This window comes from Apium graveolens, chromosome 11 (genome assembly GCF_009905375.1).
Source record: "Apium graveolens cultivar Ventura chromosome 11, ASM990537v1, whole genome shotgun sequence".
In the NCBI taxonomy this organism is placed as follows: domain Eukaryota; kingdom Viridiplantae; phylum Streptophyta; class Magnoliopsida; order Apiales; family Apiaceae; genus Apium; species Apium graveolens.
Genome location: NC_133657.1, coordinates 175,079,554 through 175,107,530, shown reverse-complemented (window position 1 = coordinate 175,107,530; position 27,977 = coordinate 175,079,554). Strand labels below are relative to the sequence as shown.

At 34.7% G+C, this 27,977-nt stretch overlaps 2 protein-coding genes across 4 annotated transcripts; both read left to right on the top strand.

Annotated features, from left to right (window-relative positions):
* Positions 1–13,603: 13,603 nt before the first annotated feature.
* Positions 13,604–16,531, top strand: LOC141697734 (uncharacterized). The gene is made up of 5 exons (XM_074502248.1): positions 13,604–13,908; positions 14,234–14,333; positions 14,957–15,056; positions 15,449–15,537; positions 15,867–16,531. The coding sequence occupies exons 1-5, from the start codon at positions 13,746–13,748 to the stop codon at positions 16,078–16,080; spliced, it is 666 nt and encodes a 221-aa protein (XP_074358349.1). The 5' UTR covers positions 13,604–13,745; the 3' UTR covers positions 16,081–16,531.
* A 2,059-nt stretch (positions 16,532–18,590) lies between these two features.
* On the top strand, positions 18,591–27,561 carry LOC141698268 (PX domain-containing protein EREL2-like). Of its 3 annotated transcripts, none has more exons than XM_074502940.1 (10): positions 18,591–18,849; positions 20,920–21,030; positions 21,669–21,767; positions 21,910–21,996; positions 22,128–22,236; positions 22,313–23,097; positions 24,671–24,835; positions 24,929–25,168; positions 25,513–25,722; positions 26,946–27,561. In XM_074502940.1, exons 1-10 carry the CDS (start codon positions 18,760–18,762, stop codon positions 27,186–27,188), a joined length of 2,139 nt encoding a protein of 712 aa, XP_074359041.1. In that variant the 5' UTR covers positions 18,591–18,759; the 3' UTR covers positions 27,189–27,561. The 3 variants fall into 3 exon arrangements, with proteins under 3 accessions (XP_074359041.1, XP_074359040.1, XP_074359042.1); XM_074502939.1 differs by having other exon boundaries at positions 26,940–27,551; XM_074502941.1 differs by lacking the exon at positions 18,591–18,849 and having other exon boundaries at positions 21,662–21,767; positions 26,940–27,549.
* Positions 27,562–27,977: the final 416 nt, after the last annotated feature.

Sequence of the window (27,977 nt, the reverse complement as noted above, 5' to 3'; positions counted from 1 at the left end):
AAGAATAGAAGATTTTTCAGAATTGAAGATCACTAAAAGATTGCCAGTAATGAAACTCTCAAGGATATGCAGTCTAAGTTAGATATCAATGAAGAAGATGAAGCTGAATTCTACAGACAACTTCAACTTCAAATAGAGGAGAATGACAGGAGGCTAGGAAAGAAAACCAGGGATCAAAGGAAAAGAAAGTAATTTGCTCAGGCTAAAGGAGCACTTTTGGAAACAATGTATTTCTTCAATTTCATCTCAGCATATACACTTTTGTAGCACTTTTGAATTTCTGCTTTGTTACAGTTTATATATTTGTTAAGTGTTTTGTTATCATCAAGCTAAACCCAAATTTATGCCTACAGTTCTAGTAGACATAAATAGGGGGAGATTGTTAGGAATATGTGTATTAGTTTGATGATAAGTTAAGCAAAACACTTAAGTAGAAATCTAGTGTTTGTAGCCTCAACGGATAAGACCATCTTGGCTATCCGTTGAAGGAGTAGCCTTACTTAGCAATAAGTTTGGTATTGTAGCACATTTCACTCTCTGATTTCAAGCTGTAATTCTTAGATGTTGTTAGGAAATAATCAGTCATGTTGACTACTAATGGATGTACAAATAGGAGGGCTAATTGTAAATATTTCATGCCTTGTAATTTTGTATAAGTGAAGAAGTGTCAACGGATAGTGAAGACCTTCAACGGATAAGAGACAAAGCTTCAACGGATGTCTCTAATGCTTCAACGGATAATATCCATCAACGGATAAGTGCTTCAACGGATAAAGCTTCAACTGCTAGAGCATCAACGGATAAAGCCATTAACGGATGAAAGCTTCAACGGATGCTCAGTCTCATAGCAGTTGATAGTGATAGTTAACAAAGCTGACAGAGGCATATGGATTGACAGAGATGTGGTAGCCTATTTCAGGAACAGCAGAAAAAGCAGCCGTTTTTAGTCTGGTTCAAAATGGAAAGTCAACAGATAATTCCATATTACACTGGATAAAAATGGAATAGAAACAAGTGGAGAACTATTGTCTTATTGTACTTTATCTTTGTCTTCACTTGTAAACTTGGTGATATATAAACCAAGTAGTAGCTAGTAATTAGACGTGAATTTTCCCTGAGCTGTTTAGAAATATCAAGAGAGAAAATCATCTAGTTTGTACTAGGAAGCAGCTGTGATTTAATTTTGAATCACATATTTTCTGAAATAACATATCTCTGGTGGAACAAATCCACCAGAAAAGTTTTTAAGTTCTTTGTGTTCATTACATTTATGTTTGAATATATATCTGTCTGCATCAGCTCCAAGCAATTCACACACATTTGATCACTCAAACACTTAGCCTTACAAACTGCTCAAAACTTGAAAAAGTTTTGAGATTTACATTCAACCCCCCTTCTGTAAATCTCATTATTAGTCCACTGGGAATAACACACTATGATCATGAACTCTTGTTATATCACATAGTTAGTACAGAAGGTGGCCAGCCTTTAGTACTTGACAAGCAATTAAACAACTTGTGGTATCCTACTAGGCTTCTATCACACAGATAGATAGTCATTCGGCAATACCTCTCCCTCTGGAAGGGTTGTTCTTCTCAGCTTAAATGAAATGAAAAGAAGAGAAAAGAACGAACGGAAGAGAATTATATATATATATATATATATAATATACTGTCATAAAATATCTGGCTTGGAATCTACCTCTGAACTATAGAGGTTTGTCATAGGAGAACAAAATATATGTTTATTTATACCAACATCAAGTATTATAGCATCGTATTTCACATGCCTAAATATTTTTGCTATTCCGTCCATCATTCTATGGACCCATGCTCTTCCTCGAGCTTATACACAATCACCTTTGAAACTCCCTCGATATTGAAAATTGAATCTGGGATCTCATTCTAGACATCATCGTTACTAGAATTCTATGCTTGCATCGCAACCTTCCTCGTATAGTAATACGACTTTCTATTGATAAGAAGGAATAAATACTCAATAGGTAAATAATCGACCTAGTTTTTCTATCAAAGATAACTTATACGTCAACACGACCCGATTAGTGGTACTTAATCTCAACATCCATTCCAATACAACTCTCACGGTTTTAATCAGCTCATTACTCGCAGAATCATTGCTGCATTACTATGGTCCACTACTGACCTACTGTCGTCATTCATGTTCCATGAAATCTTAATATCTAACCATACGGAGTCCATACATGTCGTATCGAATCCTTCTAAGGAGGTAACATAATCACCATTCATGATTCATGAAGAACACTCCTGATCCTGACATACATACATGACATGAAGCAGATAAAATTGCAGAAAAGTTTCAATCAAAGCAACGATAACAGGTTAATATCATTCTTAATCATATGCCTTCAATAGAAGACTTAACTCAAAGGCTCGTCTGGTCCTTTTTGAAACATGGTCCTGGCTTATCTCAAGATAGTACCTTCTGAGATAGATAGCCCGCTCATGGCGATTACACGAAATAAACCTTTACCAACTACTATTACGGTTGGGTATTGCACAGTCATCAGAAGGAATGCCAATCTTCCAAACCATAATACAACCTTCACGGCTTTAACCATCATCACTGTATTCCTTTGGCATAAGCGCCTATAATTATCCTCTTACCTTTAAAGTGTCGGTCACCTCTTTGGCCTTTCCTGATAGTAAAATTTCCTTACAGTCAATGTCATTTTAACCACCTCCAAATAAATTTTCTACCTCATTTCAATCACTGCTTATGCGAAGATGTTTTCCTTAAAATCTGATGAGAAAAAAAAAATATCACCATTTTTCCATAAGTTATTGCCTCAATCTTTAGAGGTTAATCACTGTCACGACTGACTCTCAATCATACTTAGAACATCTTTTATCTTAGGTCCTAATTGCCCTGAACAATTTTGACCATTACTGGTTCGATCCATACTTTCTCATGGTTTAACACGTGCCCCACTTAGCATCATTATAATTATGTCATATTTCCTTTATCAACAATTCTATTCTTGAGAATTTTGAATATTACCTTTCTCCTTGTAAAACCTCTATGGTTATCCTTGAATCGTTCCTCCTGTATTCCCTAGATACAGGGCATATCAAGATACCATTTATTAATACCAGAATCATTGTCTATATACTTCTGAAAAAAAATTCCACTGATTCTTACAGGTTGTTATTACCTTAATCCTTTCCAATTCATACTGTCAAAACTCATACTATCCCTATTAAGGGTGAAATGTCAACCTTTATGCATTCCCCTAGGATTCATTTTAATTTACCGATGTTCTATCCTTAATTCCACCTTTAAAAGGTACTTGCATCCTTCCATGGATAAATCAAGTCATATATCCTTGATAGATTATCTTATTCATCATTCCCACCTCGATAGTCTATACCTAATTTCATAATAGCATCCTTATTCAAATTGAGGTCAATCCATATGGCCTCCAAAAGATAACAATGGTCATCTGCTTTTCTTTCCTGATTTGGTAATGATAACATGGATGTTCTGGAAGATATTGATCATGTTCAACGTGAACATCTTCTTAATAAATCTTCATTTTCTTTTGTTGTTTATCTGAACAGTCATCTCAATGTTGGGATATCTTTCATACCTGGCGTCTCCCTTTCTGGGTATCATGCCACCGGTCTTACACTTCACATTCTTGAAGGTCACTTCCTTCATCCAATTTTCTTAATTTCTTACTTTCTTGTCTCCTCAGTCTATCCGCGTCTCATTATTTATCCTTCGAACTATCTCAAGGTTTCCTCGAATCCTCCCAACTTACAGGGGATAAAATATTTGTATCTCTTATTCCTTCAATCATCAACTTTAACTCATGGTAAATCACCCTCATCCTGACGATTACATACTTTTCTATTTCTATTGCTACGAGTCTTTAGGGTTTCCTCATACCCAACTCCCTTATCATTCCTCAACTCTATTGCCTTTATATTCCTTTCCACTTCAGTTTCTTTTTATTTTCCTTTCTCTTATCATTATTTCATGAACCCACTAATCATTGACTTCAAGCATCACATCGTTCTGGGATTCTTATCATCAGAACGAATCTTGACAACTTTTACAACTTAGCTTCATATTTCATCATACTCGTCCGCCTTTGTTCTGGCTCTAAAGCTTTTACACTATCTCCATAACCTTGGGAATTACTTTCCCGAAAACAATTGACTGAACTTTAATCAGTTTATTCTAACCTCTGGCTCCGTGCCTTTCTTGGTCTTTCACCAGCGGGTGGCCTCTCTCTTAGAAAGTTAAGTGATAAAAACAGTCTTTTGTACTCCATCAATCATTTAGAATCTCAAATGATTCCTCTATTTCCTTTAGCCAGGCTTTTGCCTCGACTAGGTCAACCTGCTCCTTGGAACTCTGAGAGCTTAGCGACTTAAAGGTCTTGAAAGAATTTCTCACCGCATTGTTTCCTCAAGGTGGTGGTTGGGAATAAAAGTATAAGTTCTGTTTAGACAGGTCCATGAATTGTCGTATAGGAGTACCGTCTCGGGTCCCCTTTCCTTACTCCACTCCCGTTTCCATAGTCTGAACGTTCCCTCATTCTCCCCATAATCGGGGTCATCTTACATGTTTTAAATCCTCATTTTCCACTCCATTATGTTATGGGTTCCTTCTATCTTGATGGCGACCTCCTTGACTATCACGTTCAGGGTTTGCTCTAAATTTTATTCCTCAAACTAGCTTTCATTTAAGATTTCATCTTTAAGCTATTGAACATTTGGAACCCAAATTCTGTAGGAATACCTCATTATTCCCTTATCATCTTTCTCAGTATTAATCTCTTATCTATTTGTTGGCTCTCTGCCTTCATTCATCACTTTTTCTGACATAATATGTTCTTTTTCCAAAAATTCGGGCTGTATTGCAATCTTAAACAGCTTTTCGGTATCGGCTCCGATTACCTTCATATCTATTTCCATTTTCTCAAAATCTCTCATCAACTTTCCCAAAGACATTATCATCTTGAGTATCTCCTTTACACTAAGGGCATTAGCCACCATTTTGGCTTTCCCTGGATGATAAAGAATCTCATAATCGTAATCCTTGATTAGCTCTAATCACCTCCTCTAGCGCATATTGAGCTCTTCCTGGGTGAAAATGCACTAGAGCACTTATGGCTTGTGTAAATCTCGCACTTCTCTCCATACAAGTAGTGCCTCCAATCTTTAGGGCAAAACTATTGCCACGAGCCCAAGCTCATGGGTGGGGATATCGAATTTTATATTCCCTTAATTGTCTTAACGCGTACGCGATTACCTTGTTGTGCTGTATAAGAAGCACCCTAATTCCTTATGCGAAGCGTCAATACAAATCACAAAATCTCCTTTTTCCATCCGGCAATGCCAACATAGGGGCCATCACCAATCTTTGCTTCAGTTCTTGAAAGCTGTTCTCACATTTCTCTGTCCATTCAAACTTCTCAGTCTTACGAGTAAGCCGCGTTAAAGGGGGCTACTATCTTTACAAACTTGAGCGAACCTCCGGTAGTGACCGACCAATCCTACCTCTGGTAGTCGACCTAACCATGGTCATCAATTCATCAGTGGTCCTTTATTCATTCTTGTCAGGATCCTCCATGGGATCCTCCTCAGCAACTATCCCTTCTAGGACAACATCCTCAACCGCTACATCCTCAATATGAACATCATTCGATCCCGCGTTAGGACGCTCTATCGGATCCATAATCTGATCTCCAATAAGTAATAAAACATCATCGCGTTGTTGCTCCTCAACCTCAGGGTTCGGAGTCCCGCTACCATATACGATAACGAACTACGCTTCTATCACGATATCTATAAGGGTTCCCATAAGGGTTTTAACTGTCAGTACTACGTTAGGTAGCCCGACTATGAACTTGGCAAGAGTTCTTATTATCTTAGTGAACTTATTATCTTAACGTCACATCATCTCTGAGGTTTATAACGCTTGGCTCTGATACCATTTCTGTAACACCCCCAAATCCGGGGTCGGGGATCCGAGTTGTCACGAGTTCCATTACCCTTAATAACACCCAATCTTAATAAACAATCAACTACTCTGTACTGTGACCCCACAATAAACACACACACCACAAGTTATAGTCTCAGAGATGAATATCCAAAAATAACATGAGTCATTTTATTCCAAAATTATATGCCATTACACCTTAAAAGGGTTTCTGAATAGATTTACATTTCTTTGCCATTATAACAATTGATAAAGATACATAAGTCTGGTACATCAAAAGTTGAAAGTCTAGCCTATTGGTAGTTCCTACCTCAGCTACAGCGACATCAACGCCTATAGGAAACTGGGGAACGTTTCCCATCCGCTCGCGAATTGGGAGCTTGGTCATGTTCATCTTTTCTATCTGTTGTTGTGTGATGAAAGAAGAAAGCAAGGGTGAGCAACAAGCCCACCAAAATAATATGTATAATGATTAACTATATATGAGCATTCTCATAGTACTCATGAAAGTCTTGGTCAAGAAGAAATGAACCAAGCTGATATCTTAACGCAACGAAGTCGCAAAATATTCAGTATATATACATATATACTTTTCAAAATCTTTGAAATCCTCTGCCATGTATAATATACACAGAGTTCCAGTTTATAACTGTATAAAACTATCGTTGCAAGGTGATCTCATATATCTAACCTTGTCTCAACGTTTTTATGAAAATCTTTGTCATGCATAAGATAATCATTAACCAGATATAAGTTGAAAAGATGAAGTTACAAGATACTTCAATATGCTTATATCTTTTTCGAATACTACTTGAACTACCACCGTTCAAGTTATAATTAGTTTCAAAAGTTCATCACATAGATGAGACTACAAGACAAGATTTGAATAGATTCAATCTTTGAATATCGTTATAAATAATGAAGTTATGAGATACTTCATTAAGTCCCGATATATATATATATATATACATTTCATACACTACTTGAAAACCTCTGTTATGAAAATTATAAACAGAGTTGCAATATCCAATGAATTTGGAAAGGAGAAAACCTTGGCATAAACCTGATATCTTGCTGATCAGGCAAAGATACCAATAAGTAACCTTTTCTACTAGTAGATGGACGAATTCCCCACTGGTCATCACCCTGGCCGCAATAGGACCTTATGCTGGACTGCCACTCAGCCACTTACGCATTTGATGGACTCCCACTGAGCCACTTACACTTTCATGGACGCCCACTGAGCCCATGTTGCTTATGCCGACTCAAATAGATGGACTTACTTCCCGAACGTTGGGTAAGTAATCAATTCATTTATCAAAACAGCAACCTCGTTGCGAATATAAAATACACCACAGAGCCGGATCCTTTAGATTTTTGAACGAGTATTCAAGTCCCCTTCAAAAGGAAGATCTTAAATTTGAAAACGAGTTTTGGGATCCGCTCTAAACTTTAAAAGTCAATTTGAAGACTCGAAAATATTTTTAAGAATGTTTGGAGTACTGCTAATTTATTAAAATAAATCAGTCCCAATATATTAGAAAATATCTGAATATTATTATTTAAATAATATTCCCATAAAGAATAATCTTTATACAAATAATTGAAGTAGAAGTTGTAAAACTTATACTTGAAATGGGTATTGAATAACCAAAGATATACTTATACGAAAGTACTATCTTTATTTGAATAATCAAAAATAAGTTTGATTATCGAAACATTATTCTTTAATAAAATAAAGAATATTACTTAGTAAATAATCCGAGTCAAAAGTCCTCGAATGAATATTCAAAATAATATTCATTAATAAAATAAACGGGGTCATAAGCCCTCGAATGAATATTCAAAATAATATTCATTAATAAAATAAATGGAGTCATAATCCCCGAATGAATATTCGAAATAATATTCATTAAATAATATAAACTGCGTCATAAGTCCTCGAATGAATATTCAAGTAATATTCATTAAATAAAATAAAGTTATCGAATAAACCTTATTCGATTAATAGTTTTGAAAACTATATCAATATATATATATAACTATATATATATCATATACTCGGGAACATCTACTCCCGGTTTTAGAAAATGGTTCACCTTTGGGTCCCCTATCCTCAGGGTATACGCAACTACTGCTTATCTCTAGCATATGTATTATGCAACTAATAAGCATTTGTACCAACAGATATATAAATCAAGAATACGAAACATGCATTCATATATACCATATCACATGCTACAATATATCGCAAGAATTTGCTAATAACAAACATGCATTTATCACAAGATATTGCATATACACATATACATCACAACAACAGTTATACGGGTAGAAAACTTGCCTGAGCGACTGGGGGTTATAAATGGCTTGGGCCGAGTCTGGTAACCTATAAACAACATAAAAGTTGGAATTAAACCAAATTTACTTGTAAATCTATACTTTAACCAAATTAGACTCTAATGCTCGCTTTGCGCTTACTGATTCTCGTAAGTCGCTCGAGTACCCTCGGTTCCACCATTTTTAATAAATTAACCATTAAGGGTTTTAAGGCGATTCTTTCGCGAGTACCTTACCAACTGCCTAATCCACTTTACATAAATATTTCATACCCCAATTTGTCATTTAAGGTCTTTAACCTATGTTTCAAAGTAAGGCGAGGGGTAATGGTTCGGTCGCGAAACGTCGTTATTTAAAATGGTCGTTTCTCCTAAATCGTACATCGGAATCAAACGAACCACATATCAAAACGAAGCTCGTAACATGAACTATTTAATCATGGCAATGGTCAAAACCTAGCAGGGAGTTCTCGGGTCCTAATGTTATGAACAAAAGCAGTCTAAAGTAAATCGGACATTACGACGGCTATGTTTACGCGATTTCCCAAATTTAAAACACTCCAATTCACATCAATCCAACTACCAATCACTAACAACTCAAAATACACATCAAAGCTACTGATTTTAGTCATAATAAGCTCAAGGATCTCAATCCAATCATATATTATAACATCTCCAAATTCAACTAATACTACTTAACAATTAAGCTCGAATCATGCTTATCATTCAATTTACTACTCATCCATCCAAACCATCTCCAAACTTCAACATTCAAACTTATTACTAAAGGGTGGGAAGATTTATACCTTTCTTGGAGGGTGGAAAGTTACTGGGGAGCCTCAAAGAACCTTGATCTATCCTTATATAACCTTGATCTTGCAAAAGAAATCAAGAAACACAAAGTTAAAATTTGAAAACACTATTCATCCTAATCTTTGGTGAATTAATTAGCTATGAATCAAGAGCTTAAAATCATACCCAAGCTAAGTTATGAAATGTAGAATCCATAAAAATAAACCATGGAATTTATGCTTAAGTGGAGCTTGGACTTTGGATTTTCTTCCTTGCTTTTTCCTTGAAAGCCGAGAGCAAGATGAAAATGGGGAGAGCTTTTGTGTTTTTTTGTGATTTGTTTTGATTTTGCCTTGGTTGGTTGATTTTGTTTTTGATTAATTACCTTTTTACCCATGAAAATTTGTGTGGTTATTAATCAACCACACCTCCTTCCCTTATGTCATGCTTATGTCACCTTTCCTATGTCATCTTGTTACACTTGTCTTCCTCTTGTTAGTGTGATGACATCATCATCCACTAACCCCTTGATTAACTCCTAATTACTTGGCTAATGACCGATGATCTGTTATGCGGTTCGCTTAACTTTCGTTTTCGTTTATCGTTTGAGGGATCATATCCAGGATCTTATTACTTAGGTTTCCTTAACCTTTCTCAATACATTATATTCCTTTTATGATCCTCTCTTATAATCCTTGAATTTAAATCCTTTTTATCCTGTTACCTTATACTCAATTCTTTCGACATCTGGTGGATTTTTGGGAAAAAAATCAAAGTGTTCGGATTTGGATTCTGACGATCTTTACATACACTTATATACCACATAGAGTACTAATAATATCCCAGAAGATCAATAAAAGAACCCCTTCATAATGTGGCATGAAAAGTTTTCTTAATCAGCATAATCAGCAAAACACTATTCATAAGGGTTTCAAAAATTCCAAAAATTGGGGTTATTACATTAATTACTTCTCTTTCTTTAGCTAACTCCTTTTCTAGATAAGCATGATTTTCTAATAATTTTTCTTTAACATAAACAACATTATCTCTTTCTTTTGAATTTCTAGCATGGAAAGTAACTCAATTTCTAGGTGATCATTCATTTTCCTTAACTCAGAGTTTTCACTCTTAATTCTGTTATTTTCTAAAGTTTGATCCCTATAACTAACATGCAGAGATTAAAGAAACAATCTTAATTTACAGATATTATCAGTATCAAAAGCAAGTGTGATTTGAGGTACCTTTAACTCAAAAGTCTCAGCCTCAGTTTTAGCATTTGCCATGAAAGCATAGTTCACATCTTCTTCTAAATCTGATGAATCATCCCAGTTTTTCTTCTTTGTGATCAAGGCTTGTTTCTTTTCAGCTTTTGGTTTTCTGCAGTCAGCTGCAAAATGTCCAATTTCATCACAGTTATAGCACCTTTCCTTTGACTTGTCAGATTTTCCAGTTTTTGATTCCTTCCAATCAGGATTTCTTCTGTTGTTCCTCTTATCATAGTTTGAGCAACTAGAACCTTTTCTAGAAAACCTTTTTCCTTTCTTGAATTTCTTGTGTACCATCTTCTTGAAACTTTTAACCAATAAATCAGCCATTTGTTCAATATCTTCACTGTTATCATGATTACTATCAGAATTTGATTCACTATCAGCATCTGAATCATCATCAGAGTTTGATGACTCAGTAAAAGACTTTGCAATCTTATCTTTTCCTTGGGAGTGTCCTTTGATCCTAACTTTCTCCTTTGGCTTCTCTTCAACTTTGAGTGCAATTGGTCTAGTCTTTGATCCTTTTCTCTTGCTTCTTTGTTCCATCTATAGTTCATAAGTTTTCAACATGCCATAGATCTCATCTAAAGTTATGTCATTAAGCTCAAAATTATCCCTTATTGATGTGACCTTAAAGTCCCACTTTTCAAGAAGTGCAAGTAAAAACTTCAAGTTTGTGTCCTCCATATCATATTCCTTGTTGACCAAAGATAGGTCATTCAACAGCTTTTGAAATCTATCATAGATCTCAGTTAAGGACTCGTTTGTCTCTTGAGTCAAAGTGCTCATATTTTTGTATTAGTATTGTCCTCCTGTTCTTCTTGATAGTAGTAGTTCCTTGACACTTTACTTCTAAAGCATCCCAAATTTCTTTTTCTATTTTACATCCAATAACCCTATTGGACATAACATTATCAAGACTGTTGTGAAAAATATGTCTTACTTTTGCATCTTTCATAATGGATTAAAGATCTTCAGGAGTGTAGTCCTTCTTATCCTTATTCAACCATATTTTCTTCTTCTCCTGCAACATCGACAACTACCTTCATTGGTTCGTGAGGACCATCATAAATCCTGCTTAGATATTTAGGATATGTTGCTTCCAAGCACATTGCCATCTTTACTTTCCAGATTGGATATTCATGAGTTTTTAGAATTGGAACCTTGATAGCCTCATATATGCTCATATTATGACTTAAAGGTTGATTTGCTGGTGCGGCTGGGGGTGGTGGTGGATTCTGTTGTTCTTCCTTGTCTGTCATTAAAGATTGATTTTCAGATCTTATACTATTTGTATATCAATAAGATATCCTAATATGTGATTTATATAGAGCACAATTACACAATCAATAAGATATCCTATTCTATTACAATAAGGAAACCTATTACATATCCATGTATGATTGCTTTTGAGATAAAGTCTTTCACCACCTTGAAATTATGTTTTCCTTTTTCTCCTCGAATATCTACTGAAGTGACAAATCCTGATGACATCAACTGTTGATCATCAAGTACTATTTTAAGTACTGAAGACGTCACTCTTCAATAAATACTGATATTAAGTCCTGATAAGAACTTTTGATAGTTTCTGTCCTGACATCATCAATTATATCTAACAAGGTTTCTCATAAAATGTCTAGGTGCAAAAAATGGTTGGGTGCCAAAAAGTTTGAAAATCAAGGGTCACGATGGAAACGATTGGGATTCAAGGGCCACGATAAAATCACGAATCTCGATAGTGGGACAGCTGTCATAATCAATAAAACCCCCATTTATCCACGACGAGAGCACGTTGCTTGCCACGTCAAAACCACCGACCGAAAGATGCCCTTGGGTTCACACCCAAAGATGGACCGAAACTTCTTGCCATCCGCCCGACCCATGGGCCGACCGAAAGACATGGACATATTAGCTATGGGCCTTATTAGGCCCAATGAATGAGGGCCCAACCACCAAAGGAGCCTTTGGGTTCGGCCCACACATTCTCTAGGGCCAAAGGCCCAATATTTCACTCTATCGTTGGGAATCCACCTGGATCAAAACGCCCCATTTATCTCTTTAACGTTCGTCCGTATCTCTAGTGTAACGGACATACATTAATTGCAGGTTTGAAGAATATAAATACCCCAAGGAATGTAAGAAACCACACAGCTTGACACTCAGATACTCTCAAATTATCTCTGCATTCTTGTATTCCTAAACGCGTTCTATATCAAGATTACTTATTTTCACACCGGAGGTGAATCGGGGGACAATCCTTCATATTTACTTATTTTTAGAGTTAAAGCCGAAAACTTTTCCTGGAGGGTCGAAGCCTGTTATTCAAGACGAAGGAATTTGGGCGTAACAATTATTAGAATTGTAAACGAAACGAGCAGTTCGGTAACTCACTGAATTCGAACTCGAATAACTGAATTCGGCTCGTATTGGAGTTCGGTAAGTTGGAGTCTAGACTACAGTTTCTGAACCAAGAAGCTAAGCTTATCTTTTTCAGGTTTTATATCAAATTACCCACCGAACTCGTTCAAATGTATCACGTTAGCTACTCAATCTCCACGGCGACTCATTTAAACCACTAAAATAGTAGTATATATCACTCCGTTAGATTTTTTAATTTTTTTTAACAGAAAACGTTAATTTTAAAAATTTATAGTCATATATTTTTGTTAAACTGCCAGACACATGAAATTCAGATAAACAACGAGAGCCCTAATTGAAAGGACATATTCTTTTCATCTCTCTATTGAATTAATACTGCAATTGCAGAACATCCAACTTTTATTTTACTCGTGAAGATAACGATTATTTTAGGATCAATTAAACATATATAAAGATGAGAGAGAGGCACTCAAGTTTGCTGGTAAACCATAATATTCAAAGAAATACACAGCAAACACAACACTTCTGTTAAAAAAATTAAAAAAATCTAACGGAATGATATATACTAGTATTTTAGTGGTTTAAATGAGTCACTGTGGAGATTGTGTAGCTACTTGATACATTTTAACAAGTTCGGTGGACAATTTGATATAAAACCCGTTCTTTTTCTGGTACAGTGATTGAATTGTAAAAATCAGTACCAGTATGGTTTATGTGTAATTTCACTCTAACCTCAAGGGCCGTTGTGAAGAATCAACCATAGTGACGATGGAAGCAACAATCAACGGCCAAGATCCTCCGCTTTTCAAAAAGACAAATAACAATCCATGGTTTCCCTCTCTCCCGGAAAAAAGGGGGCCTGAAATAAAGCATTTCGTTTCGATCATCTCGTCACTCCTCTCCCTCTCTCACTTTACAATACACAAAACCTAAAACCTAACTTTCATCTCCTTTGCATTTCGTTACGAATGTGATAATGTTTGAATCTAAGGACGCGTTTGCTCAACGGCGATCTTCTTTCTCGTGCGCCGTTCCTTGTTTGATTATCTCCAGCTTTTCTCGACGGAGTATGTTGTATAATAAGTTACCTCAGAAGCCTCTTAAACTCACTGTCCTTAAATTAGACGGTTCTTCATTTGGTACTCTCTCTCTCTCTCTCTCTCTCTCTCTCTCTCCCTCTCTCTCTCACCCTCTCCCCCCCTCTCTCTCTCACCCTCTCCCCCTCTCTCCCCCTCTCTCTCCCTCCCTCTCTCTCTCTCTCTCCCTCCCTCTCTCTCTCTCTCTCTCTCTCTCTCTCTCTCTCTCTCTCCTTCTCTCTCTCCCTCCCCGTCCTTCTCTCTCTCAAACACTGTCGTCTAGCGTCTTGTCTCGGTTATCGTATTATTAAAAAATTAGGTGAATGTAGTAGTGTATAAGCATCGATTTTTATGTATTTGATTATGTGTGTTTTGTGTTTGAATACAGAGATTGAAGTTGCAAAGACAGCGACAGTGGCTGAGCTGAGGAATTCGGTGGAGAATGCGTTTAGTCATTTACCGGAACAAGGACCTGGCAAGGTTTCGTGGTAATAATATTATTAATATTTTCACATTATTGTAGCTTGTTTGATTAAATGTCCTGTGTTTTGAGCTTTCTCTTGTAGCAATTTGTTAGATGAAAGTGGTTATTGTAGTAAACAATTGTCCCTGATTACTGTTGTGTATAATAGATAAGTGATCGGTGTAAATTTTTGCCTTGTTGAATTTTCAATCTGTTTGTAAGTTCCCACAAGTAGACTTGAATATATAAGATTAAGCTTCTAGTTACTTGTAGTTGCCTGATTTCATACCGAAATAATTTCTTAAAGGAAGTTGATCAATTATTTATTAAGCTCTTTGAGTTGCATTATGGAGTATTCAACTGTAATAGAACTCTGAAATTGTATTTCATTTTCTCATGTGGTTTTGTTTGTGATCATATAACTACACATGTTTATCGAATAATTTATGAGGGTATTTGCTGGTTATTCAATCAGATGCAAGTAGATTATTGCAGTGCTGTTAGTTGTTAACCAATCACAATAGAGTATATGGGTGATATGTACTTACTATTAGAATTTTTGCTGTTGTTTTTTTTAAATGGAAATCTAGCACATGTATTTACGTCATTATGTGTAGTATTATTTTTTAATGGATATTGTTCATGTAGGTCCCATGTATGGGGGCACTTCTGCTTGTGCTTTGATGGTCAGAAGCTTCTTGATGATAATGAATATATTTCCGATTACGAGATCAGGGATGGTGATCAGGTAGTTAATATCATATATGAAGAGATAATGGTTGCGTTTTGCAGAGTTTAAACTATTAGTCACGTTAATTGCTGAATTCAGAGTTGCAATTTCGATATTTCTACTTCCACGTAATCCTGTATATTGTCGACTTCATATTTCATCTAGAGGCAGATCTTTGCATCTAGTAAAGTGGGTCTTTGCTTAGGAACTTATTGAATTGCCTTTTCTTGTTATGAGTGATCTTGGGTTCGGACTTTAGATGTCAATATAGCCTGTTGCCGATGCCCTTTCTTTCTCTTTTACCTTTGAAATCATAATTATATGTGTTTTATCTTGCTTTTCATTTCAAGTTTAAATTACCCCATTGTAGTCCTTCTTGTTTACCGACGTGTTCTTATTGGTTTTTGAAGCTTCTTTTTGCACGCCATCTATCCATTAACTACAATATGAAAAGGAGTAAATCAGCAGTGCAGTTCGGTGACTTTGAGCAACCCAGCATGTAAGTTTTCCATTAATGATAAATAAATTAGCTGTAGTTGCACACTATTATTTAATTTTATTATCTTAAAAGGAAGTTGAACCCTCTTGCATTTCCAATTCTCCCAAGCTGTGTTTTTGGGACTTCTCCTTTTGAATAGTTGAGAATTAAAATTGGTGGGTAGCAGGCTAGCAGCTAATAGAATCTGTACACTTGTTAGTTTCTTATAATATTATACATAACATCCATGGGGAACTCGTTAAAACTTCTAGAAAAATTACTGTGCTGCGAATGTGTTTTTCAAGATTACTGAAGAGTATTTGAATGCTCTTTTTGTGGTCATTGTGCAGATTAAATACGGGGGAACTAGAAGAAGAAATTGATGATGGAAATTATCAGAGTTGCGATGATAAAACTCCTAGACAAGATGACGAGGATGATAGGTTTCCTGTGACTACGCATGAATACAAGCTGCCGGCTATTTTTAGAGGATGGTTCTCATACCGCAGAGTTTCTTTAAGTCCAGAGCGAAACTTTGAACTAAAGAGTTTCTCAAGATCTTAAAGTCAGTTACTTATGTTATACTGGGCTATAATAATAAGCAAAATCATCAGATAAAGATTGGGAAAGCAGAAATAATTTCAGTAACATAGCACTACTGGGATCGGATCACCCTTATCCTCCATTCAAGGATGATTCAGAAGTCCATGGCAATCCAAAACAGTGTGTTCTTTAGTAGGTTAGGAATTGTCTACTTTTCAGAGTCGGAATTTATGATGTTAGTGTGGTTGCTAAAGGTCACTTCAACTAGGGTACGTCTTGTTAGTGCGAGTGATGTTACTGTAAAGAGCTGGGAGGTAGTTACCCAAGCTTTCTTCATCCAGCAGTTTTTTTCCTTATTATATGCAGTGGTCAAGTTCTGTGTTAAGTAGCCATCTGTTTTGGAACACTCCCTCTGCCACTTCCAAGTACGACAGATGTTAGGATGTGAATAAAATTTCTCCTATGATTTTCACTTGGTTGTCATAATTTGCTAATCCCCCCTCCCCTCTTTTTTTATTATTGAACCTTCATTTGTTAACCCCTGTACCATATCAAAAGTACTGGACGAGACTTAAATCACCTGTTTAGATTGTTTGATAAATTTTTTTGTTAGTTGTACGAGCCAAGAATTTAGCTGGACAACTCATTCAAAAAAATATAGCTGGATGGTTCATGTAACCTCAGGATATAGTAAGTTTTATCAAGTGATATCAAGCCACTAGACCATAATATAAAAATATAATATATTTATTTATAATACATAAGTGATTTTCTTAAAAAAAGTATAAATTAAAATTCCATGCCATATATTAATTTTATTTAACATTTATACTTATATTTTTAGTTTTTAAATATGTTTATATTCAAATAATTATGTGAATTTTAATATGAATACATTTGTCTAAAATTTGTTTAATAATTTTAAAATTAAACTTACAATTATATATTTTTCATGTTTACGACTGAAAATATTGATTACTCTTTAAATGGATAATATTTATTCAAAATATATGTATGTTTTTATTATTAAATTTTCAAAATACGTGTAAATTGTTATTTGATTATTAAGATTAAAATATAAATTAATTTTTACATATATGTAAGGATATGATCAACAAATATTATTGTTCAGAAATTTTGATATTTATTTACCAAACAGGATTAACAGTCCAGCATTCAGATTATCAATCGTTCAAAATTTTAATCGTTCAGAAAAAATGATTCAGATTTAACAAATGACCCCTTAGTGTTTACATGATCATGATATATCTACTTCAGTTGCAATGATGTATTGTTTTTCATCTATCCCTTTTTAAAGAAAATAGGCAACAACATATTTGTGTATACAGTTATGCTATACATGACTTGGGTTGGAAGTTGATTTTTTTAAATATATTACTTCTTTTTATTTATACCTGACAGATCAAACTGTGGATTTTATTTGTTTCACAGAAAATATTGTGTTTAAAGATATACAATATATAAGAAAAAAAGTATTTGAAAAGGTAGTCGTTGGTTGTTTTCTGTTTTTCAGTTGCTTATAAATGTTAACTATTCAGAAATTATACATTTGTAAATAATGTCATCTCAAATTCGTTGTACCTGCTGAGTTAACCTTCTTAGTAACAGAATTAAATATAAGAAAACTGAATAAGATAGATCATTATTACTTTATATATCTTGTAAGAATTTTGGAGGGTCATGGCCCAAAATGCCTAAATTCAAGATTGATAACCCAAAATTACGTATTCAAAGATACGTATTTTTAGAATATGAATCACGGGATACGTACGTCACACTTGCGCATATTTTCTTTTATTCCAGTAATTAAAAAATTGAAAAAAAATAAAATAAAAAAATTAAGACAAGATACGCATTTATATAATACGTTTTTTTTGTAATTTTTTTTTTAAAAAAAAGTTCAAATACGCATATTTTAAAATGCTTATTCTTGGATGCGCATTTGACAAATGTGTATCTTTTATAAAATTTAATACTTCTTTTCAAAATACGTATTGTATCGGTATTTAGGATTATATAATTTAAAATTGGGTATTTTGGGCCATTAATACTGAAATATGGGTATTTTGGATATTTTCTCGATTTTGAATACCTAGTGAGAGGCTATATAAGTTAGAAAGATGAATGGTGACTTACAGGAGTTTATGAGGTCTTGTAAAAAGTCATAAAATTATTTTGGGGCCAAATTTAGAGGAAAAAAGTAAATATATTATTTGTTGATTTACATATTTATTTACATCAAATTTAAATACTTGATCCCAAGCTTAATGAAATAATAACATGTAAAGGTTTATTCCCGACTGTTTTAGGTCTAGATTTTGATTCTTCCTAATCTTAAAATTTATTAAAATAAATATTTATTTATAATATTACAAATGTAAATAAAATTACATAATTCAAAAATTAAAACTATTGGGTTGAACCAATTATTTGTAATTTATGGGATGTTTTTGACAAATTAAATAGATTTATTGGGATATTTTATTAAAAAATAAGGCCAAGCATCCTGACGTACAAACTCCACCTGTCCACCTCAAACTACTCCTTTGTTTGTTCGTTGTTCTTGCTTTCTTCGTTGGTCTCGATCTAATCATCTAAACCCCCTCTTTCCCATCAAATTAATACTTACACCTATACATACAACCATATACATATACTGCTCACAATCTGATCGGAATAATGCACCGGAGAAGCCCTCCAAAGCACAGACACGATGGAACTTCACCTTTACCTATGGGAATGGATTGGAGTCCTCCTCCTCGCAATTGGGTATCTTTCTTTACTCTTAAAGTTTCATTCTCTATGGTCTTTCTGCTTTGATCTTTGTTTTTCAGCTCACTTACTTCAATTTTGCTTCATTTGTGTTTTTTTGGGTTCTTGAAGTTGGGTTCGTTTGTTGGTAGTTAGTGTCTTTAGTTCCGATGAGATAATCGAAGATTCGATGTGGGTTTGTAATTTTTATTGGTGTTCAGTAGTTTGAGTTTGAATTTCGGAATTTTGTAAATTAATATGTGTGTTGGCGTTAATAATGTTTTTTTTTGTACCCGGACTTTATTTATTGTTTTTGAAGTTGGTTAAGTGTGTTTGTTTGGTTCTTGAAGTTGTTAGGTTTATCGCTAGTAAGTGTCCTTAGTTTCGATGAGATAATCGATGATTTGACATGAGTTTGTATTGGTGTTTAGTAGTTTGAGTATGATTTATGGAATTTTGTAAATAAATAAGTGTGTTGTTTTTGACAATGTTTCTTGTATTCGGTCTATATTTATTGTTTTTGTATTTGTACAAGTGTAATTTATCGGTAGAAGTGTACGGTAGGGAGTGGAGAGAGATAGAAATCACTTAAAAGAGTAGGGAGGCTGAAGGGGAATGCTCGCAAAAATCGAGGGAGGGGAGGTTCCTAAAGATTTGAGGAGAAACTTGAATTCTCTTGAAGAAATTGAAGAGTCCTCGATTTTAACTCAGGAGGGTACAAAGGTAGGATTTTGGAGATGCTAGATAGGAGACGCTTGATCGCGTGGAGCAATTAATGAGTTCTTAAATAGTAGCCTTTCTTCCTCTAAACATCACGGATTTCTTTCTTTTCCCCATTAACATTATAGGTAATATAAATATGGTCTTTGTGTTAGTTAGATTTGCATTGTTCATTTCATTCTATACATTCCTTAAAAAATATTACTGATTAGCATTACTGGAGGCATAGTGTTGTAGGATATAGCATACCACGTCATGTTTACGCATAGTTGTCAAGGCATCGCCGGAATGGCGGTAAAAAATGGTTAACGTAGTTGTCAAGGCATCGCCTGGGCGGAAAGGCGGTAAAAATTGGATAGGCATCCATCCGGCGCTGATTTTAATAGGTTAGGTGAGTTAGGCTTCGTGTAGGCAACACCTAGGTCAGACATTCAACTGCATATATTAAATATTTTTCTAATATATCATTTAAGTTTGCTTATTTTCGTACACGAGTGTTAAAATTTGTTGACTTTTAGCATTAGGATCTGGCCATTATACTCATACGATTCATGAACAGTCTTAAAATTAAACAAATGAAAGTTTAAATCTATTTCATTCTATAATCTTGCACTAGTATAATTATTATTATAATCACTAATAATTTATATACATAATATGTAGTATATATGCCTTGTATAGGTGAACACCTAATTTGCTAAACGGACGCCGGTAAGACACCCATGTATTTCGCCTTTATGGCCTGCACAAGTATGTGTTAATGACAATCTTATTTGTTTAGAATACACCTTTTGATTTTGTTGATTAAAGTTAAGTTCAGGGGAAAAGCTGTTAAGGGTTTAATACCAATGATGCTCGAGAAACGGTCAAGTGCCTCTTTGTCTCCTTTTTGTCTCCTTTGCAAGTGCATATAGGAGACTATTTCTTCTTGAAACCCACTATTTTTTTCAGTTCCGTAAAAGGTGGTGAAACTAATAATAATTCGTGACACCATTACAAGATAGCTTGTTATTACATTTGACCATTGAAGATCCAGGTTACTAAAACTCAAAAACATTTTCGTGTCACACATAACTGAATTAATTGCAAGCGTAATGAATATGCACAAGGATTGCAACGTGACTGCCTGATTGAAAATTATGCTGGTCAATGTCAATAACATAATCGTGATGCTAAGTTTGAAAAGTTTGCATATGGTTTTACGTCAATGAATATGCACAAGGTTTTACGTCAATTATTCTTCATAACGTTTCTGCTTAATTTAAAGAATACGTGATCCTATATTTCCAAAATAAATATAACTTAATAACCAGTATTCACTTATAATTAAATTTGTTACTAATAAAGTTCTGAACTTTGTTTGTGCAGAGTGGGCGTGACACTGTTTGGCCACATGATCCCAGCTCAGGGTGGAGTTTCTGTGTTACAATACCTTCATGGGCCGTCCTCCCAAAATCAAGAGAATCAGATCCCATAGTGGTATATTGAATGAATCTCCCTTATATAATATTGTAAAGGGTTAGATATTTTTATGCTTTTGGGACTTGGCACAGTTATTTAATTATTTAGAAGACATAGATGATTATCTTGCTGTGTGTCTCATATAAAGGTTAGATGATCAGCAAATGCTTTGCTTATTTGGATTTCTGATTAACCGAAGCTTTAATTTTTTAAAACTAGATTATATTCAGATGACTGAATTAGTTTCCTTCTTTGTCTGTGTAACTCTATAGTAGTATTGGCAGCAAGCGAATCATCGTCAATTTTGCTTTGTTCAGTAGTGAAACAGTGTACTACTGCTTGTTGTATTTTCTTGAGATGTGTAGTCACCTTATATTGTATAATAATATTGCATTTCTTGAAATTTCTTAAACTTGTTACTTCTCCTTGTCCCTGATTCAGGATTTTAGGGTAGGGGCAGGGGTGGGTTGGGATCTGGTGAATAATTAAACCACTAGTACTGTGAAGATAAGTTTGTTATTGGTCCACCAATATGTGCTTTACGAATGATTGTCCTGATATGTCAGCTAGCCTGTTATCTGAAATTTTGATGTTTTAAATCCATGTTATCACTGTTTCAACTTTCTGTATGTTTAATTAACATTTGCAGTGGACAGTTCTACAGAGTTCAGGTGGGCATACAATCACCCCAAGGAGTTACGACTATGCGAGGAGTATTAAGAAGATTTAATGATTTCATGAAGTTGTTAGCTGCAGTAAGAGCATTTTCCTGTTATATATTAGAAGAGAATTATGTTTTTTTTTTGTTAAAAATTAGCGGGCATTGGTCATCTTTAGACACTGACATAGTGAAAATCTAATCAAATTTTGGCTAATTTTCATTTTTCATTGTTACAGCTTAAAAAAGCATTTCCGAGGAAGATTCTACCACCAGCTCCACCAAAGGGGCTACTGCGGATAAAAACTAAAGCACTTTTGGAAGAGGTAGTTTGTCAATCACTCTGGAAAACGGTCACTTACTTTTTAGATTACATAAAGTGGGGCTCAATTCAAATCAAATATTATACATTAGAACTGTTCATTCTTTTATTCTCAAGAAATTGTATGTGTTGCAGCGACGTAGCTCCTTGGAGGTGTGGATGGAAAAGCTGCTATCGGACATTGATATATCGAGGAGTGTAGTTGTGGCATCCTTCCTTGAACTAGAAGCTGCAGCTAGGTCTTGTATGTGTCCTCTTGCTTCAATGTTATTTGAAGATCATGATGAAATAAATGCATGCTTATTTTTTTTTTTTGACAGCATTTCAAGATGAAAAACAGAATGGTGGGAATTCAAACTCGTCTTTAGACGATCCAATGTTGTCACTTCAGCCAGAGTCCAGCTCGATTCAGTCCGTTGTTAGTGCATCTTTCACATCTGATTATGGTAGTGATACTGCTTATGAGGCATCTGAGGTTGGCACATCAAGCATGGGCAAAGATTATAGTTCTGAAGTTGGTATAGAAGAGTTGTCTTTGGATGAAGATTTGACTGACCCAATAGAAAGGCTAATGAAGTATGGTATGTCTAATATAGATGACGGGTTGTTTATGGGACAAGCTATCCTAGATCAGCTAGAAGGTCTTCCTAGGAATAAAGGAAATGCAGTAAAGGCTAAAGTTGTAACTACTAATATGAGCAATGGAAATGCTTCTAAAAGTGCTTATTTTGGAGCTAATGCCCTGGAACATATGGCTCAGCCAGATCATAATAAGGCATCTCACCATGCTAGAAACTTCTCAAGTGAGAGTATTGGAAGTGACGTGAGCTCCTTAAAAGGTGGTGTATTATCAGGGCCTAATACCTTGGATGATGGCTCCCTTGACGTCCCTAGAGGTTCTGGAGTCTCACACAACATGGAAGCTGACTCGGAATTACAATTTCCCAGTGATGTAAAATTAATGCTTCCACTGGATCATCGGCAGATCATGAACAGGGCCCTCGTTACCATGCAGAGGAGACTAGTAACTGCCAGAACGGACTTGGAGGATCTAATATCGAGGTTAAACCAAGAAGTAGCAGTGAAAGATTACCTAACAAGAAAGGTGTGTTACACATGATCGTCAGTTCTCTTCCGTATGTTTTTCCCCATATTTCCAGAATCATTTTACCAGTCTTGATGAATTTATATGGATCAGATTTTTTTAATTGGTCTCGTAAAGTATCAAATTGTCAACACGCTATATATTAAAATACCGTTAAAAGGATGGAAAGGAAGTATCTTTCACCCTTTATTTCCGCCTCCATGAAATAGATTTATAATATGTGATTCATTGCCTTTTTTGGCATATATATTTATATATTCTTTTATCACAAATTTGAGTGGAATTTCTCTTTGCTTCAAGATGTGCTTTTGAGCTTTATAAGTTAACCTAATGTAGAGTTGAGGAAGTACTTGTGTTTAGGCGAAAATGCCATGAACAGCATACAAATTTGCATGTGTCATCGGTTATTATGAAGGTTCTTTTGCAATATTAAGGCAAGCAGGTTTAATAGCTGTTATAAGCTTAAGAAGTGAAGCATGCTTTTGGTAGTGACTAACTGGTGAAAGTGTATTAAATGTTAGTGAAAACCTTATGATGCTTCATAGATCAATATTAAGCCCCACACAGCTATTTTCAGACTCTACTTTGCTTTTATTGGTCAAGGGGACCAGTATGTAAGTAACACTGTAGACTGTCTGACGGAGGCAGGAACCGTAGCTTAGAGAGAGGAGAATTCTATAGTTACATTGCAATTTGTGATCTAGGCCGCTTTAATGGGCTTGAAAGTTTGAGTTGCATCTGGATGACTATAGTTTTTTTAATTATAATTTCACTGTAGGAATCTTATTTTCTCAGGTTAGAAACTTTATGCTCATTCACTAGGTTCTTTTTGTCCAATGGCCATAAAAGTATAGATAATTGGTAAGAGCACTGTGTGCATGTAGAAGAGTAGTAAATTTCATTTTGCTTGGAGTAAGAAATGATAGCCAAATTCTATAATTCAGGTAGAAAGAACTGGGGTACTCTCACTTATTTTATGTGGTCTGACTAATAGATTATTTTTATAGTGCTATAAAACTGGTACGCTTTTAGAAGTTTTTGTCACTACTCTAAAGAGATGTAAAAGACTATGGAGCTTCCCTGGGAGCACTTGTGTTTTTTCACTTAATAGGTTTCTCCATGATTGGTTTTTGTTGCTTCAAACAAACTCTGTACGTTTGCAGTTGGATCAGAGAGCACTGTCTACGGAACAAGGTCCCGATCGAAAACATTCATAAATTGTGTTATGAAAACGACTACGCTCAGTATCTGCTCTATATTATGTACTTAATGAAGCACATTTAATCTTTAAAACATTTTTACTGTCAGTTTTTACGTCTACAGGCTTTACTTTCATATTATTGCCGTAGTAGGCTTATATGCAAGGTTTTGTTATAGATTAGTTGGCGCGCGCGCGCACACACACATACAGGCTTATTTGAGAGAACATTATTTGTTTTACAAGAATCGAGCAATCCAGTATTCATATATTGTTTTGAATCTTTAACAGATTATTATGTCAAACTCCTGCCTGTAGACCATAACATCTGACAAATTACAATACTACAGTGACTTAAAATTTCTAACTGAATAGGTCAAGGATTTGGAAGTGGAACTGGAAACCACTAAACAAAGAAGTAAAGAAAATCTTCAACAAGCTGTTTTAGTTGAAAAGGAAAGACTCACCCAAATGCAGTGGGAAATGGAGGAACTTAGGCGAAACTCATTCGAAATGGAACTGAAGTTGAAATCTCAACAGGTTACCTTTTATGCTGCTCTCCTTACCTATTTAAAAATGTTCTTGGTTAGATGCATAACTTGATCTAATGATTTTAATGCAAATCATATTCAGGATGACAAGGCAGATTCGGAGTCGGTTAAGGATTACACTACTCAAGGGAAAGATATGATGCGAGAGCTGGATGCTACTAAACAACAGCTTGTTGAATTACAAAAACAACATCGGGAGCTAGAAACGAATTCAAAAGCAGATATTAAAGTTCTTGTAAAAGAGATTAAATCTCTCAGAAGTTCACAAGCAGAATACAGGCGGCAGCTTAGTGAGTCATTTAAGGAAAAATCTGAGGCTGAGGTAGTTTATTACTCTAATATAGGAAATACAATGCAGAATCATACTTAAAAATTGTTACAGTATTAATTTGTGATTTTTTTACGCATATTGAGAGTACGTATTTACAAGGATAGGAATGTCTTTTTAAAACATGCAATTACTAGTTATGAATGTCACAGTTTGAATTGTATCCAACTCTAGACTCGATGATCGTTCTATATATTCTTTTCTTTTACCCTTTTTAAATTACCTTAGTCTATTGCGCTCATAACCTACCGTCAGTATTTCATAATTGAAACTTCTTTGTGTAACATCTGTTGAAGTCTAATTTGCCTTATTGTCAAATCTCTTTGTTCATTTTCCAGAAACTCCTTCAGCAGGAAAAACAAAACAGTGAGCATGCAAATACTGCCATAAGGAAGTTGCTACATCAATATGAATGTCTTCACAGTAGACTTCAAGAGTGCAACATAAATTTTGTGAATGAAGATAAGCTAGTCATAAATCCTTCATCACCAGCAGCTGCCTTTGACTTCCAAGCGTCTGACAATCGCGCCAGTCTCCTCCTTTCTGAGGTAGTATTCTGTAACCTTGTACTGTAATACTGTAATTTTCTTTTGGTTGTTTGTTTTTATTATATAAAGATTTAGTAATCTAAATATCCAGATCTCGTAACAAACTATATCTGGCTACTTGCAAGTTACTTTTTAAATTAGAGTGGCTAATGAGATTTGGTCGGATATTATGCTCGTCTCTAGGTTAATTTGGCATCTTCCTGGTATAGTTTGTAATCTATTTCTAAGGATGTTTAACGGCTAACTAATGCATGACAAGGGTACATAAGAGATTAGTGAGGTATAATTGGTCAACAAATAGATAGCAACTATGTCATAGAGAATGCTATAACTACGAACACTAACAAGTAAGAATAGTTAAAAGTCTTCGCAGTGTAATTAATTTTACTCCCATAGAGGCATTATAAAGTGTCTTCTCTAATGGCAACTCAAATGGCGGTGAATCATAGTAAATACTATATTTTAAATGAAGAGTATAATAATATTTACCATAACTATAAGTATATTTATTAAGTTTGTAAATATTTTAGCTTTTATTAATACTGTTAATCTTTTGAAAATCCAACAAACTATGTATATTTTATTTATTAAGTGGCTAAAACACAATATATTTTTTTTTTGATGAAAAAACCCCCTCTCACGTGATAGCCTCTACATCTCTATAGTAATACTTTTCCCGGGTCTCAAGATTATGAACATCACTTAAAGGGGGGTTTCGATGTAATATAATTTTTGATCTATCTCCAGTTTCTTACATTGTTACAAAATAAGATATTGGAAATAGTTCAATTTTTATGTTACAATGCACCAGAACTGGGAAAGTAATTTTAATTATCTTAACCGTGGGTTAACAATATTAAAAGTGTAATCGCTCGAAAAAAACTGCAATTGTTGAATAATTTGATATCCAGCTCCTCCATTGACAAACTCTTTTTTTCTTTCTGGAAAAGAAAAGCTCCCTTTTAGATGCCCTATCATTTTATGGGGAGAGCAAATAGTAAGAAGAATTCATTAGTTATCTTTAAAAAACGAATTTTTAACCGTCAATCCCTGTTAATAAATTATAATCATTTTCTGTTATAGTTTTATTAATTATTGTCTTGGCAACTAATGCAGTAAGCAACTTGGATTCAGTATTATATACTTGATTTGCCTAGTGTTTATTACATGATTTTTTCTTATATATGGTAAAATTTATCTTTGTAAATCTGAACCAGGTGCAGCTATTAGCTAAAGACGATGATGGTGTATCTACAACCGACAATAAAAACTTTTCTGATGATGGCGCAAATACGGTTAATCAGGCATTGCGGGATCTGCTCACAAATATCTTTGTTGACAATACTAATTTAAGAAAACAGGTGAACACAGTTATGCGCTATGCACTGAAAATTAACATGTCATCGGATACAAATGATGAACAACCCTCGGAACCTATTGTACAAAACAAGTCTATAGAGAAATGAACATAGAACGAGCATTGGTATATCTAGTCATATAGAATGTGTTGCACCCACGCCGCATCATCATTGTGGGTTCAATTTGTATCCAACGAGGAACTTACCAACATATAGGCGCTATTACCCATAAAATTTTGTAGCATTTATGCATGCATATACTCGCTACTTCAATACAGCTTTTGTAAACGTAGTGTTACCTCCTGGATAAGTAGTATGCAATATATATATAATTATGGAAAAGTCACGAAAGAATCAATAGAAAAAGCAGAAAGAAGATCCCTTTGCTTTGATTTTGTTCGAAAGGGCCCTTTTTATTCCCGTGGCCTGGCCTGGTAAGTACCTAGCCGGGCCTTTTTTTGTTCCAACGAAATTTAGGTTTCTCTAATTAGAAAAGGGGGATTGCTATTAGAGCAACAACAAAAAGACAATGTCCTGGGGGGGGGGGGAGTTCAGAGGACTTACAGTTTAGTGAAATGTTTTTTGAAGAATCGGCAACTATGTTGGCAAATCTTATCGAAAATGTTGTAGCATTTTACAATAATGTACGTATCATGGTCATTTATAATGACTGCTGTTAAAAAGTAAGTATGTGTACTTTCAAGTTCAAAATTAGACTTGTTCTTATATTCAAAATATCTAGATTCTCCGGGTTTAATATTGGCTAGTTATTCTGTCAATTTTTTTTTTAGCTTATTAGTTTTACTACAAAAAGATCATTCCCATCCTTTAATTTTCAGTAAACAATTCTCATGTACACGATACACAAAATTATTAAACCTCTCCTGACAAAAAAAT

Excerpts from the sequence above, each read along its gene's own strand:
- LOC141697734 (XM_074502248.1), top strand. The coding sequence starts at position 13,746 with ATGTTTGAATCTAAGGACGCGTTTGCTCAACGGCGATCTTCTTTCTCG. Across the intron at positions 14,334-14,956 it reads GGACCTGGCAAGGTTTCGTG|GTCCCATGTATGGGGGCACT; the intron begins GTAATAATATTA and ends TTGTTCATGTAG. Across the intron at positions 15,057-15,448 it reads AGATCAGGGATGGTGATCAG|CTTCTTTTTGCACGCCATCT; the intron begins GTAGTTAATATC and ends TGGTTTTTGAAG.
- LOC141698268 (XM_074502939.1), top strand. The coding sequence starts at position 18,760 with ATGCACCGGAGAAGCCCTCCAAAGCACAGACACGATGGAACTTCACCT. Across the intron at positions 23,098-24,670 it reads AAGATTACCTAACAAGAAAG|GTCAAGGATTTGGAAGTGGA; the intron begins GTGTGTTACACA and ends CTAACTGAATAG. Across the intron at positions 24,836-24,928 it reads TGAAGTTGAAATCTCAACAG|GATGACAAGGCAGATTCGGA; the intron begins GTTACCTTTTAT and ends AATCATATTCAG.